The sequence below is a fragment of the Cibotium barometz genome, chromosome 13, assembly GCF_041138505.1.
Source record: "Cibotium barometz isolate CiBa-2024 chromosome 13, ASM4113850v1, whole genome shotgun sequence".
Lineage (NCBI taxonomy): Eukaryota > Viridiplantae > Streptophyta > Polypodiopsida > Cyatheales > Cibotiaceae > Cibotium > Cibotium barometz.
The window spans coordinates 48,188,719-48,204,197 of record NC_141058.1 but is presented as its reverse complement, the minus strand read 5'-3'; the positions used below and the strand labels follow the sequence as shown (position 1 = coordinate 48,204,197).

The 15,479-nt window shown below is 43.9% G+C and overlaps 1 protein-coding gene across 2 annotated transcripts in view; it reads right to left on the bottom strand.

The window, feature by feature from the left end:
* Positions 1–14,984, bottom strand: part of LOC147632767 (WD-40 repeat-containing protein MSI4-like) — a 49,420-nt gene extending 34,436 nt beyond the window's left edge. The window contains exons 1-3 of one of the 2 annotated variants that reach the window (XM_086807621.1): positions 14,834–14,984; positions 14,502–14,653; positions 1,377–1,440 (exon numbers count right to left, since the gene is read on the bottom strand). In XM_086807621.1, coding sequence (XP_086663747.1) covers positions 1,377–1,440; positions 14,502–14,620 — 183 coding nt within the window. In that variant the 5' untranslated portion in view covers positions 14,621–14,653; positions 14,834–14,984. Of the gene's footprint in view, positions 1–1,376; positions 1,441–14,501; positions 14,654–14,787 lie in introns of both variants that reach the window. The other variant, XM_086807622.1, reaches the window with a different exon arrangement.
* Between the last annotated feature and the right edge of the window lie 495 nt (positions 14,985–15,479).

The following is a 15,479-nucleotide window of genomic DNA, read 5'->3' as shown; positions in this document are numbered from 1 at the left end:
TCAGTAAAATAGTGGTAATAATTTGTACTTTGCATGATTCAGCAATAGAAGCAAATACACCACTAGTCACCGGGGACGCTTAAAGTGGGTGATAGGGACCCTACTGCATATCATCTCTCTCGATCTCCTTTCTTCACTTAATCTTTCTCTAATTAAGTTTAAACACATGTTCCTATAAACAATCCAAAACAAAGAAAAACTTTTCTTACACTGCCTTATGAAAGTTAAATAGCTTTTGATGATGATTAAGGCATGTGTTAAACTTAATTGGAAAGATTGAGTGAAAAGAGGAGAGAAGGAGATAGAGAGAGAGGGCACTTGATAAGGTCCCAATTACCCACCTAAGAGCCCCCACCAACAAGCAGAGTATTTGCTTGTATTGTTGAATTCCCTCAGTGCTTGAACCTTGTTAGGGTTGCGTTTGTATTTGTCATTGAGCTTGCACACTGGGCTACTAAACCTTCCTTAGACAGATGCCTTTGGAGACTTGGATGCTGCTGGAAACGCTAATTCTATGCTTCTATTCAAGTTTTTGGACAGCTCTTGCATGTGTGGATGCTTCTCCTTCAAGGTACTTGCACGACTATGATTTACCCAATCACCTGTTAAATAGGGAATGAAGCACTAGTCTGGTGGTCAATTTAGCCTACAGCCCGTGATTGGTGGAAAACATGCATAATACTAGATATAAAAGCTTTGATTGTTGTGTATTTCCTGCTTGGCCTACATGGGCTCCCTCTGTGGCCACACAACTTGCCATAAGCTGACCATAGTTGCCCATGATTGGTGCACACTTGCACACAATTTGGTTCACAAGCCCGATGCCTCAAACTCCTGTTCCCATTGACCATATGGCTGCTCGCGCATTGGGTATTCAGCCCTACTCCTCCACATGGCATCCCCTCCTGCTTATCTTGTTGACAGGGCTGGCATTGTTTCCGGGATAGCCGTCAACAATGTTGGATCAAACTTCCCAATATGCTTTGGAGGATCTTTTGCTCAAGGATCAAAACCTGCTGCCTACAACTTGTCTTCTTGGATCTTATGCAACAATCACATTGCCTTTGGTTTCCATGGATAAACAATGCATTTGATTCAAATTGGTGGTTCAAGAAGCATGTGATGGAACATGACAAAGCAAGGAATCTTTGCATGGGTCCACTCGCACACGTTTCACAAGCTTTGTTGTCTCAAACACACATCATCATAGTTCACTTCAAGCTATGTAAAGCCTTGTAATGAAAAATGCAAACAAGACTAAACAAGCAAATTTACCAATGCTTTAAAAACACTTTTGGCTAATATCTAAATAAAAACTGTACAACAGATAATTCATTTGCACTTGTTAATAATACAAGCCTAAATACAACATATACCTGTTCAGATAAGTACAAGCGTTGACGATTTTTGTATGTTGCTTGTTCCAATTGCGAGCCCCATCTACAACATGTTCAAGAGTTCTCAACAAGTTAGAATTCACCTGCATAACTATGTCTTAGGCAGGTTATAGATACCTCCCCACTCATCCCATGGGCAGAGGGTTGGAGTTGACAGCAGCCAAGATGGACCCCACTGACAGGCAGAGAGATGTGTACCCAGCCTTATCACCATATACTTAAAGTAACACAATCAACTTATTTCTTGGCGCCTTGTGCAAAAGTACACAGCCTTATCACCATATACTTACACGATCAACTGATTTCTTGGCACCTTGTGCATAAGTGCACAGTCGGCCATTTATAACCATTGCCTACTAAGGACCCACAAAAAAGACCGGCTCTGAGTAGTTTTTCTGCAAAGAAGGCATTCGAGGAAGAGACTTCATTGTTCTCAATAGGCATTTTTGAAGACAAAACCTGATTTGTGCCAATCAAGAACCGGAAGCACATAGCAGCTAAATAAGGTGGAACTAAGAATTGCTCCAAGAAGATGGAAATCATCATGAAAAAAAGTGGCAAACATGAGGGAAATCTGACGCGGCAAAAATGTGGCAGCAGAAAGAGGCACAACCACGTGTATTTTGGAAGACCATTAAATGTACGGTCATCCAACCAAGCTGGCCAAGCGACAGCTAGCTCACATGATTGTGGGGTAGTCTGGTAGCAAGTCCTAAAAACACGCCAAAAATTACCCCCCGAGGCCCCCGCCACGCCTGCGCCACCATAGGAGGATCAACGCCATCATCTTACACCATCACAAGACTTCCTCACGCCGGCTCAGCTTTACCACTCTGAGTGCCATGCTGTGGTGCCCCATGCAGGATCTCTTAGGATAATATGCGAGACTTACTGTCACAACCCTGTGTTTTTCTCTGGACAGTATGCAGGTGTGCACGGGGACATGGTGGACAGTGTGAATGGCATCGGTTTGGAAGTCAAAAAGGACTCAAGGTTTTAAAAAGGTTTTTTTTTTCACAACCCCATGTGGGGGGAGGGGACAAAAGATTTTAAAAACCTTTAAAAACATTATGATACCCTTTATGAAAGATAACGTGGCCATATGCTATTATCTTACACGCCAGCTGGCTGGACTGCAGAAAGAAGATGGCTGGATGCACCTTTCTTTTTGGTGAAAAAGCAGATGGCTGGATGCACCTCTCTGTTGGTGAAAAAGCAGATGGCTGAATGCGCCTCTCTACAGGTGGAAAAACAGTGGGACTGCACATGCACCTTGGCTCTCTCTCTCTCTCTCTCTCATGCTTTTCTGGAAGGACTGCTGGCGGGCAGCGCTACTCTTGCTTTTTTTTGGGGGAGTGCATGGGCTGTGCTTCTCTGGCTGCTGTGCTACAGAGAACACAGGCGCAGACCAGGCTTACTTTTTTGGAGAGAGAAGGTTGGCTGATCGGCTGCTGTGCTACAGAAAACACAAGCGCTGAACCTTCCTCTCTCTCTTTGCTTTTTGGAGGGAGAAGACCAGTTGGCTGCTGGACAGAGGTGCACAAGTGTGTTGGTCCTCCTTGCAACAGGGATGTTCTGAGACTGTTTATGGGCTGTTTTGCTTGGCTGCAAGTACACTCTGTACATGGGGCCTGGTGATGTTTCTTGGCATGGGAGCAACGCAAGCTCTCATGGGTGCATCATGGAGCAGATTGCTTTCTTCTTGCTTGGAAGGAACAGAGGGACCTGCAGTTTTGGGCATACCTATGTAACATATTTGTGGGGCAGAAATACAACTAGACATATTCAGTAAGAGCTCCCTCTTTTGTTTGTGTGTTGTGTTGGCACTACATTTGAGTATGTGCCGAGAATGTTTTCGAGTGGAAACACGACATGGGTTTCATGCTGGGCCAGACCAGATGTCTAATGTGGAAACAGGTCACCCAATGTTTGCTGAAAAAGGTCTTTGTTTCATGTGGAAACATGTTTTTGGGTTTCTCCAAGAGATAGGTCACTTGCAGGCAGTGGGTATAGGAATGGACACATGTTTGGTACAGCCTTGTTGCTGATTGGACAGGGGTTCGAGAATCCATGACCGAGATGGATTGTACCCTTGGAAGGCAAAGAGGGTTGGTACAGGTGTGTCGACTGTATGGTATGTTGTGCTGTGATGCAAGTTCTCTTTTGGAAAACAGTTTGGGAGTCTGTGTTGTGATGCAGAAGCATTGGATGTGTCAGGATGTGATGTTGTTCATAGGGTGAGAGGCTATGGATGGTCGTGGCAACCCTGATCATGGGAGAGCTTCTGTATATAGGACTCATGTGAAAGAGTCTTTTGATGTGAACAATGGCTGGATTTGTTTGTGGATGCTGAGTGGACAAGAAGCCATGATGCAGGGTCTTTGCACGCTTCAAGAGTTCTACTGTGACGGCTGAGTTTCCAGCGTTATTGTAATCAAAGCTCTCTTATAATCAATTAAAGAAATACCGCAAGGGGCGCCACTGCGTTTTGGGGCCAATCGGTGTCCGTGTACTGTTTGCAAGAGCACTCTAGCTCCCCCTGTTTGTTTTCCTTTTCTTGGTCCTCAAAGGTGTTGCAGTGTTTTGTGTGCAAGTTTGTTTTTGCACCGCCCTTTGGTTTTGTTTGAAGACCAAGGCCGGTTTACACTTACGCTCTTTGTACATGGATCAGCCCTAGCGTCTCAGCTTCAGCATTCTGGCTTTGTCATTTTCTTTCATTTTGGTACCCATGATGATGTATTCCATGGACATGATGTAATCCTTTTGGTCTCATACGTCATTTTGGCCTTTTGTAGACGTTAATATAACTCTCTCTCTCTCTCTCTCTCTCTCTCTCTCTCTCTCTCTCTCTTCTAGTACCAGCTTTAGCTTTCCATTTTTAGTTCCTAGCATTTCCATGTTTTATGTACTCAAGCATTGTATCACATGGACTTGATGTAATTATTTTGGTCTCATAGGTCACTTTGGCCTTCTGAAGACATTACACTCTCTCATCAATACCACATGAGATAGTCCGGGCAAAGATGGGAGCCCCACCGATCGTAGTCGAGGCCCTCTTCCAAACGGTCACTTTCATACATAGGCTATGGAGCCTCTCCAGGCCCAGATACTCTAGACTCACGCCAGAGTCCTCCAGACAACTTGCATCACAGGGCGACACGGAGTGCTGGTATGCCCAGACTAGCACATGGTTACAACTACATGGTATGCATGTGGATCGCCTTCCACCTTTACAATACAGCTTGGACTCCCCCTTCCTAGAGTTGAGCCGAAGTGAGCTCAAGAAGATCATCGGGATGGATATCATTCAACTACACATAGCACGCACATGGATCACACCGATCGAGCCACTAGGGACAAAGATGGCTTTCTACCGAGAGCATCTTCTCCACTTATCCCCTAAGGTTTTGTTGTCCGCCCGAGGTACATGGACATTCACACCTCTCATGGAGTCAGATGTGCTATTGGCCAGATCCCCACGTTTTCACATCAGCTGAGAATAAAGACCGATCAATATGGAGCTCTCTCCCTTGCCCCTGAAGATCGGATTTGCCAGCTCTGTCAACTGGACCCAGAGACTGAGGAGCACTACATATGTCGATGCCCAGTGTACTACGAGATCCAGGGGCACTTTCATTGCCTCTTCGGAGATGGATTTGGGCCATGGTCTAGAGTGATGGACTACTCAGACCAGCGTTGACTTGGGCTTTTTCTCCTCGAGCTACGCAAACACCGAGACCACATCCTACGCTCCAGACTGAGGGGGCATGTTCGAGACACAAGCCAACGCACCCTTACCAACTTCTTCAAAGCAACAGCGCCCCCACGCACCATTGACCACGAGTCGACCGGGCCCACACAACCACTTCGAGGAGTCACCCTGGACAAGGCTGGAGAGCTATGTAGAGCACGGCATCCACGACCCGCTGGGCCGTGTGTTACGACCCTGTGTTTTTCCCTTTGGACAACATGCAGGTGGGCACGGGCATGAGATGTACAGTGTGAACAGGCATCAATTGGATGTGAAAAGGAAACTCATGTATGTGGCCAGCCCAAGTGTGAAGGGGACAAAAGGTTTTAAAGAAAGGGACAAACGGATTTTTAAGTTTATAAGGTTTTTAAAACTTTTGATGACTTAAACATTATTTTTGAAGAATGCGTTTTTGCTATGTTGCTTTTGGCGTTTTTTAGAAAAGCGAAATCGCCTCTTTATAAAGCAAAGGGTGGCGGAGCTGAAGGAGCAACAGGTCGTCACGAGGAGTCGTGTGGCGCATGGCGTATAGCGCATCCTCTTGGGCGATCACGCTGGCATGTGGCACAGGGTTGCAGACTTGTTAGTTGGGCTGCACGTGTGGAAGTTCAGGCGGGCTGCGAGCAGCCAGGCGGCTGCACGTGTGGAAGACCAGGCTGCTGCTGCGTATGGGCTACAGCCAGCAAAAGGGGCACTGCTGCTGCGTATGGACTACAGCCAGCAAAGGGGCGCCGCTGTGCGTATGGCTACAGCCAGGCGGGAGACTCTCGGCGACCAAGCGGGCAGCAACGGGCAACCAAGCAGGCATCAAGCAGGTGTAGCGCCAGTCAGGCAGATTGCAGGAGAAACCAAGGGGAGGCGCTGCTGGACAGAGACATCCGACCACTGTATAACCTCTCTCTTTCATCATAAGAGCCCGGTGTGTTCTCTCTTTTGTGTACCATGGAAGTACGAGAGACTTTGAACAGGAGAACAAGCTATAGATGCACGGGACAATGTTCATGGGAGAGATGGTGTGATTTCTCTTCGTGTCGAACTTATATGTGCTCAGGGATTTGCTTACAGGTTCTCTATTTTCTCTCACCTGGTGCTATGGAAAACAACCCTGGGTTTTTGGCAGCGTGATTGGATGGTGCATGTGGATTTTTCTCATGGAAACAGGACATTGGTTTTTCCGAGAGGAAACAGGGCTTCAGTAACGAGGAGACACGCCTGTGGTTTAAGGAAAACAGGTCTTTGGTTTATCGGATACAGGTCTTTGGTTTCATGTGGAAAGCATGTCTCTGGATTCATGTGAACAGGTTGTAGTTTTCTCAAGGTTACATGCAAGCTGTGACTGTAAGAAAGGACATATGGTTTGGTACAGCCCTACTGTTGTTTGGGAAAGGGTTTGAGAGCTCCATGGTAAAGATGGAGAAGACCTTTTCAAGCAGGGAGGTGTTGTACAAGTGTGCCTTCTCTATGGAATGCTTTGCTATAATAACGAGAGTTATTATTTGGAAGTCCTGGGTGAAACTATAAGAGATCCTATTGGTGGAGGATTCTACAAGTTGTACTTTGTACTCAAATTTTGATCAAGTAAAGAAATACCGCAAAGGGCGCCACTGCGTTTTGGGACCAATCAATGTCCTTGTACTATTTGCAGGAGCACTCTAGCTCGCCCTGTTTGTTTCCTTTTCCAGGTTCCCATGTGTGATGGAGTGTTTTGTGTGCGAGTGTTTGTTTCACCGCCCGTCAGTTTTCTAAAGGCCGGTTTCACCGCAGCCCCAACCGAGACATTATCAGAGGATACATGCGATATTGGCACAACATCGACCTTGGCGCTTCAGCTTGCCTATGCTGGATCGACCTATGCAAGACATTATGGGATGAGCCTATCTCAGCAGCTTCCAATAGCCTACCATTTTTTCAATTCCACACTTTTATCAGATATACCTTTTTCTGGCAATTGTATCAAGCCACTAGTTCCTCTTTGGCCACATGTTATAGCTAGTTGTTTTTCACTTTATACTTTTCATTTTCTACTTGGGACATTTAGTAAACGAGTGGATTGGCCCAGCCATACACCACTGTTTCTTCCAAAATGATTGAATATGAAAACAACTTACAAACACGATACTTGCCTACAAGTGGCCCACCTACAAGTTAGCAATATGGTGCCCAGCACCCTTCACTAAGATTGCCCAACAACCCCGATTTCTGCAAAAGTAGCTTAACTTCAATGAGATCAACCATCTAGTGATTGAAAATCAACCTTTGGAACATGCCCAGCACTTCCCAAGGGTTCTCCCGCATAGAACTTGTAGCAACCGGAGACAAGATGATTCTTCCGCAACTTCAATATTTAGAATTTGTCTTCTTTTTCTTCTTCAAACTTGAAGAGAGACTTCCAATTCTGAAAATCAGAATTCAGCCAGCTTCTAAGTGTTTTGGAGAGGTAAAAACACTATGGTATGGTTGGAAAAATACTCTACAATAATTGTATTAGATAGAGCAATAAACAAAGGCCAAGAAGCACTCTTGACTGAGGCTAGAAATCTGAACTTATAGAGTTCTATTCAACCTAGAAGGAGGCGCCTAAATGAAGAGAAGGAGTGGAGGTTATTGCTCATGAAAAGATGTGGTAGGGAGAGGTTTGTGCAAGACTTTTGGATCAAAGAATGGCTATTAGCAAAGTAGCAACTCGTGTAGCTAAAAGAGGAGGAAAAGTTTACTTTTTATCTTTTTTTTTTAGTTAACTAGCTTGCATGACTCTTTTGGAGAAAAGTGAGCTTGCATGCTTTACTTTTAAGAAAAGTAAGCTTGAATGGCACACTTTTAGATGCATGAAAAGATAAAGCATTGCATGGTGCATGCATGTAGCTGAAAAAGCTTGCATGTCGCATGCATGGGGGTTTTTGGGCATGCATGTCGCATGCATGAGGATTTCTAGCCATGCATGTCGCATGTATGGGGGTTTCTAACTATGCATGTCACATGCATGAGGGTTTCTAACTATGCATGTCGCATGCATGGAGGTTTCTCATCATGGAGAAGAAGTTTATCAACAATACTTAGCTAGATTGTCATGCATGCATAGAGATAGAAAACCCGCATAAGAGTGGGCTACCTTCAAAATGTCAATTATTCTTGTACAAATCCATCAATACAAGTTAATTGAAGACAGGTTATGCAACATACTAACCCATGGGTGCAATCCAGGCGTCCCCAGATCCATGAGCTTCTCATGCAATAACATACAAGCATTGTTCAGGCAAATAAAACAATACATGCAAATAAAAATAAGCCATGCACACAAATGTATGCATTTAAACACATATTTTGAAAGAAACCCCATCTATTTATATGTACTTGATATTTACAAGGACTATGGTATTTGGATCTCCAAGATCCATCAAATATCCATGGCATTATGTATTGCATTTGGTTCTCCAAGATCCATCAAATGCTTAACACGCTTCTATGCAGCCCAAATCTCGTAGATACAGCTAGCATGCACATACATGGGAAGCTTAACCATAAACATTCCATGGCTACACGTAGTGTCCAACACCCATGTCCATGGATAATAGAGAATTCACAATATGAATCCCGAGAAATTAGGGAATAGTTACAAGATGTACACGCGAGAGAGGGAGTGGCAAACATGATGGAAATGTATATGTGATGCATGCTTCATGCCACCAAGTATGCCCCAACGTCGTCGCATAACGTTTCACCTCGAAACGGCACAAGAAATGTTGAAACATTTCAACCCCTCGACAAGATGCTTATTCAAACGCTCAACCAAAAGAGCTACACACACTGTAGCATGTGCGAAAGCTTTGCTGTACTGATCCACAGCCTTAAGCATGATTAAGAACATTGATACTAATTACTTATGATTAAAACACAGAGGAAAGAGAAGAGATTCAGGGTTTTCTTTATTACTATGGTACAAAAAGGTTGCTTATTGCTTGTACATGATGTAGGGCTTTGGTCACCCCAAGGAGTTGACCCTGGCCCTTCTAGAGATTAGTGTTCAGGGTTTTCTTTATTACTATGGTATAAAAAGTTTGCTTATTGCTTGTACATGATGTAGGGCTTTGGTCACCCCAAGGAGTTGACCCTGGCCCGTCTACATATCTTCTACTTGTTAGATGAATTGATGATAAACTAATGACTTTATGACTTCTGAAATGCTGAATTATGAGTTATGCTTATATATGTTGCTTGAGGACCAGTCGGTCATCTGACCAGCCTGTCGGCCTACTTCTGGTAGACAAAACATTCTGAAATTACTGCCATGCTACGCTTTTCCTAGAGTTATCCACACCTTATGCCATGCCTTTGACTCACTGGCCGCCTGTAGCCTGGACACACAGCAGGCTGCCAACAGGTCTCTATTGGCTACCGACTGGGTGCCCTAGGCCCCTCATGCATTGTATGTGATGCTGATAATGCTATGGTGCTGATGATCAGGCTAATCTGATGATGAGGCTAATGCTTATGATGATGCTAAGGATGATGGTTCTGATGAGACTACTGATGCTTTTGATCCTGATGCTTCTGCTACTGACACTACTACACTAATCAAGGATTAAACAGTTCATGCTGAAGATTAAGCCATGGCACGGGCGTGCACGTGACATTCCCTTCTCCTAAACTTGATGACGAGGTGGAACTCTGTCATCCTTCCTCCCTGGACTTGACCTTTAAACTGCTACTGCTTTCTGACTTTGACTTCTACTGCTTACTGACTTTTACTACTCATATTTTTGGGTCTGAACACCTTCACTCCTGATCTCTACTTCCAAGTCTTTGATGAAGAATTCAGCATCCGTTCACTGCTGTCCCCATGTCCGCTTTCCCTTAACCTTGACACAACGGTGGATCACCTCCCAGAATTGATCATGCTTGTTGCTAGGCCTTTGGAACTGATCTGAGAGCTTATTGAGGTACTAGGTCTATGTACCTACACTCAAGGACTGCATCCTCTAGCTTTGCCTGTTGCATACCACTCCATCTGCTACCTTGCTGCATCCTTCCAGCTGGAACTGTGCACCTTCCTTGGGACATAGCTTAGTGGGCTGAGCCTGAATGCTCTAATACCAATGTTGCATGCACGTAAGCCTTGCTGTACTGATCCAAAGCCCTAACATGATTAAGAACATTGATGCTAATTACTTATGATTAAGACACAAAGGAGAGAGAAGAAGAATTACTATGGTACAAAAAGGTTGCTTACTGCTTGTACATGATGTAGGGCTTTGGTCATCCCAAGGGGTTGACCCTGGCCCTTCTAGATATCTTCTACTTGTTGTTAGATGAACTGATGATAAACTTATGACTTTATGACTTCTCAAATGCTAAATTATGAGAGGACCCACAAATCATGACTTTATGACTTTTGAAATGACTTGAAACTGAGAACAGAAAACGGTGTTTCAAGGTTTCATGAAACGCAAAACGCGTTTCACCTTTTCAAGGTTTCAACCAAGCTGAAACACGTTTCATGGTGACCATGGTATGCCCATGGGGAGAACGAGTTTCATGCAGGGATCCTTTTGTGAATGCAAGTGCTAGGAGACCACCTTTGCACAAGTCACCATTGCATAGGGCACATGCCTTCATGCAACATGTTTCTCACCATGGTCATGTGCATGCACCTCATGCTACCCTGTTGGATAAGGAGAAGAGGAAGATAGATGAGAAGGGTCACCATGCCAAGAGACTGAAAGAACTTAAGGTAAGTGATAAGTCTATCAAGTTTGAAGCTTATCATGATGATTATAATGCGAGCAAGGCAATGACTTCCATAGCCCAATTTAATATTGCTTTCCGTGATAATGAGTTTTTCGAGAAGTCAAAGATTCACCGTGTGAGCATGTTTTTATAGGACTGGGCTGCCCATTGGTGGAGCACTGAAAAGCTTTCTAGCAATCACCTTTAATGAACAACAACAAAGTCTTCACTACTTCCAATGTCATCATTTTGGGCATCTCCAAAATTCATGTGTGGATGGGCTTCAGATGCCCAAAAGATCAAGAATGTTCAAGCTTTGGGAATGGGAGATTATCCAATACAAAGGACCGAGTGTTCGTAGCATGGTCCATGCACTCGAGATGGTTTCTTGGACACAGAAATGGGTTTTGGTCCTTGGAGCTCAAGTGTCAAGTGGAAAGTATGTACGGCGAACTCTTGAGGATTTGGGGGAGATCGAGTAATGAAACAGGTTTCTACATGGTGCTTACATGTATTTCTCATGTGGTGGAACATCTCCTAAATTTTAAGAAAAGTTGCTATTTTTGGCAATCTCCCATGGAATTTCCGTTCGCATCATTACCTCCGAAATTCGACAAAGATCGAGTATTGCCAAAGCGCCAATGTAAAATTAGCTATCATCTAGGATATTTTTAGAGCTAAAGATTGTGGAATTTTTGGCCTTTGGATTTCTGACATGTGGCAGATAAGAGAATAAAAGTCAGACAAGTGTCCTCACACTTGTCAATTCAGCTCTACACATGGCATTGTAGCTTTTTCTTGCTTATTTGAACATGAGAGAGTTATCTCTTGGGCGAGTTTGAGCTTCAAGCAAGTTTTTGGAGACTGAAAACTTCGATTTTTCTCCATTTTTCTTCATTTCTAAGCCCACCATAGCCATATCCAGCTTGGGGAAGATGATTTTCACTACTCTACACCATCTTGCACACCCTGGATGGCTGTTTTTCAACAAAATAGTCCTAAAGCTTGCTGAAATTTTTGGTTTTATGTGATACACAAGCTATTATACTATATATATACCTAGATGAATCCAGGAACATGCCCAAATTCACCTTTTAGGAATGTGCATGTTATAGACTCATGGTAGTCAACCCACAGACTATATATCTATCAACTCCATTATGCATAGTATGGACTAGATATTACGACATCCCCCACTAACGTCATCAGTGCCCAATGGTGGGTGTAAAACTCTGTATCAAGATACGCTCACACACGCACTCTGCGCACACACACACACACACACACACACACACACACACACACACACACACACACATAAGGGCATATATTCACACAAAGCCCTTCGTACTGAGTTTCTGTCAAACCTCCGGAGATGCAGGGCAAACTCAGCTATGATGAAGCCTAGCACTAAGGAAAGTAGCAAATAGAAAGAATTAGTATAACAAATAAGTAGTTGATAGGGCAAACGCACCGCTAAAGATAGAAAGAATAAGCATAATATCAACTAGTTTATGCGCTCATGGATGAGCCACATGGACTGGTTTACAGGTTTTAGCGCTCATGGATGCAACATACAGGTTGTTATACAGGTTTATGAGCTCATGAATGAGCCACATGGGCTAGTTTACAGGTTTATGAGTTCATGGATGAGCCACATGGGCTGGTTTACAGGATTATGTGCTCATGGAAGAGCCAGATGGGCTGTCATACAAGCTTATGCACGTATGGAAGAGCCATGTGAGCTGTTATACATGTTTGTGCGCCTATGGAAGGACATGTTGGATAGCCATATTGGCTAAAGGACAGGTTTATGATTGTATATGGATAATCCGGTATCTCCCATGGGGAGAGTAAGGCCCTCAAAGCTTGTACATGTTATATTTCTCCTTGGATAATGAAATACTCCAAGGGGGGAGTCGGCCCATTCCGGCCTCTATGTGATGTTAGTTGTGCAACTTTTATTTTCAACTTTGTGGATTGTTTAATGGTTGTGATTAAATGCCGAAATGTTTAATTGTGCTCATAGTCAAAGCGATGCACACCCACTCCCGCGCTTCCCGGGCGAGTTGCATCCGATGCACTTGATGCGTTGGTGTCTCAACTCACCTTAGACAAGCTACCTAAATCTCCTAGTCAAGCTAACACTTCACTCAACAAGCATAAACACTCAATAGAACTCTTTGATCAAATGGAGAAGAAAGGGTTGAAGCCAACTGTTGTGACCTATGTGTGTGTCCTTGATGCATGTGCAAATGGACTTCAAAGAGAGGTTCTATGCACACTTCTTGCCTCCCAATGCTGTGGAGAAGATCATGAGCAAATGGAATAAGATAGAGCGAAAAGACAATGAGACTGTGCAAGCTTATGTGAACAAATTTTGGAAGATCTATTTGGAGGACTCACCATTTTTGTTCGTAGGTGAGCCCAAGAAGATACAGAAGTTCAAGTCTAAGCTTCAACCAGTTTACAAATCCGGTCTTGATACGCATCACAATGCACCTTGCAGGACTACATGGCAGCCGCCCTTGCCATAGAGCAGTTAAAGCAGAAACTGCAACGTTCTGGCAAAGGGGATCATGCTTTCAAGGGCAAAGAGACGGCTGGCCATAACCTGCAAAAGAGTTGATAGAATGCTAAACCTTATATGCAAGATGTGGAAAGTGGAGGAAAGGCTGTAAATTCGCAGCCCAAAGATACCTCAGAAAAAGCATAAGTTTAGCTTAACCACGGAGCAAAGAGAGCAATATGCTTCTCAAATGGCAGCCAGGATGACATGTTTCGTGAGTGTCCTAAACGCAAGAGTAAGGACAATGAGAATCAACAAAAGGTGTCGAAGATCTATGTGAAGGTGTTCGATGAAGGCCATGCGTCGTGCGAATTGCTTCATGAAGGAAGCATAAGATGTGGCCCATGTCGTTGTCAGAGCAACATTGGTTGAAGCACCCGTTTGTGCGGCTTGTGCCTCTTCTTTGAAGGAAGCAAAAAAAATGCAAAAAATTTATAAACAGTAACTCGGACTAGCATTGACATCATCATAGCCATGGATATTTTGTTGAGGGAGGGTGTTGAAATTATACACCAAAATATACATTAGTGACATTGGAGCTAAGGACAACTTGTTCAAAGGCCTTATAGCCATCTTTAGCATGGTGTAGTATGATCAAAGAGGTCTACATATCAGCTTGATAGAAACACCTAAAACAAGTCGGGGAAGATCTACCTTGCACCCAAATCTGGGCAAATAGAAGGAACTTGGTGGTGATGAAATCTAGGGAGGTTTAGGGTTGAGATTAGCACTTAACCTTGGTCCTAATCATTTGCACTCTAACCTATATAAAGGCACACATCTAATGCAAGAGTACATACTTATTCTCCCATTTCACCCGGAGCGAGGAGGTTCAAGAGGGTAGGATAACGAATCTCAATTATGGCCGCCCTTACCTATGGGGATTGCGATATGGCATAGGACCGTAACGAGTATGTCGATATGGATATTCACAACTACATGCATTATCATGGTTTCTTTATCACTAACCGCCCAACAAGAAAGAGCTTAATCAGGTCAACGTTCGCCATGCATGCCACTTCTTTCACCCAAAAAAATCAAAAAATGTATGGAAGAGTACCTGCAAGAGAGGGAAGGCCAGACTAAGTTATGGTTTGCGAGCCAATCATAGAGGACCGGGACGAGAGACTTCCACTGAGAGTAGCGCTCTTCGACGGGACCACCATCGCTGCTCCGCATCTCACTGACTGATAACAACAGGAGAACCCTAACCTGCCACAGTGATTCGATGCATGGTTACCGAAACCCTAATCTAGAAACCCCTTAATCGCTTCGAAACTAATGGAGAAAGCATGCAAGGAAAAGCCTAATTTTCAGTTCGTCGCCGCCAAAAACCCTAATCTTACCACAAAACTTAGTAGCTTGCTATATAGCTCCTCGCTCAGCTCGTACCTGTCGAAGACTTCGAAAGGGTTTTCGGTTTCAACAGAAGCTCCGGCACGCTAAAAACTCCTTGCTCTTCCTGCTCGGGCCTGATACGGTATACTCGCACTCGCGCGGGAAACTTATGAGTCATGGCCCATGAATGACTCGTAAATGGACATTTGTGATTTATACAAGTTTACAAGTTAAGTATAAATTGCCTATTCTACTCTCGACAAAAATAAAACCACACATATTTTTTATTTGTGTTGACAAAAATTTCCATGGATAGAAAATTAAGAGAAACATATTAAAAATGTCATTTATTGTATTTTCATGTGATTACCATAATAGCATATAGCATTGTTTCTCTTGAACAAAGGAATATATTGTAACTTCCCTCTCAGGAAGTATCTCTTTTATTACAGCCACACTACTCTCATCAAACAGCCATTGCATGACTCCTTGCACACCCACGTCACCTGTCACCATCGTCCACCCTTCCCATCACTAGCCATCGTCTTTTGTCAAGTTGATGTCGCCTGCCACACCATCGTTGCCCTATGCCACTTGGAGCCACCCGCCTTCTTGAGTGCCATCGTTGCCACCTTGTAGTAGCTACCTCTATAGCAGCCTTGAAGTCCCACTAGTGCCCACAACCCACATTCAATTTAAA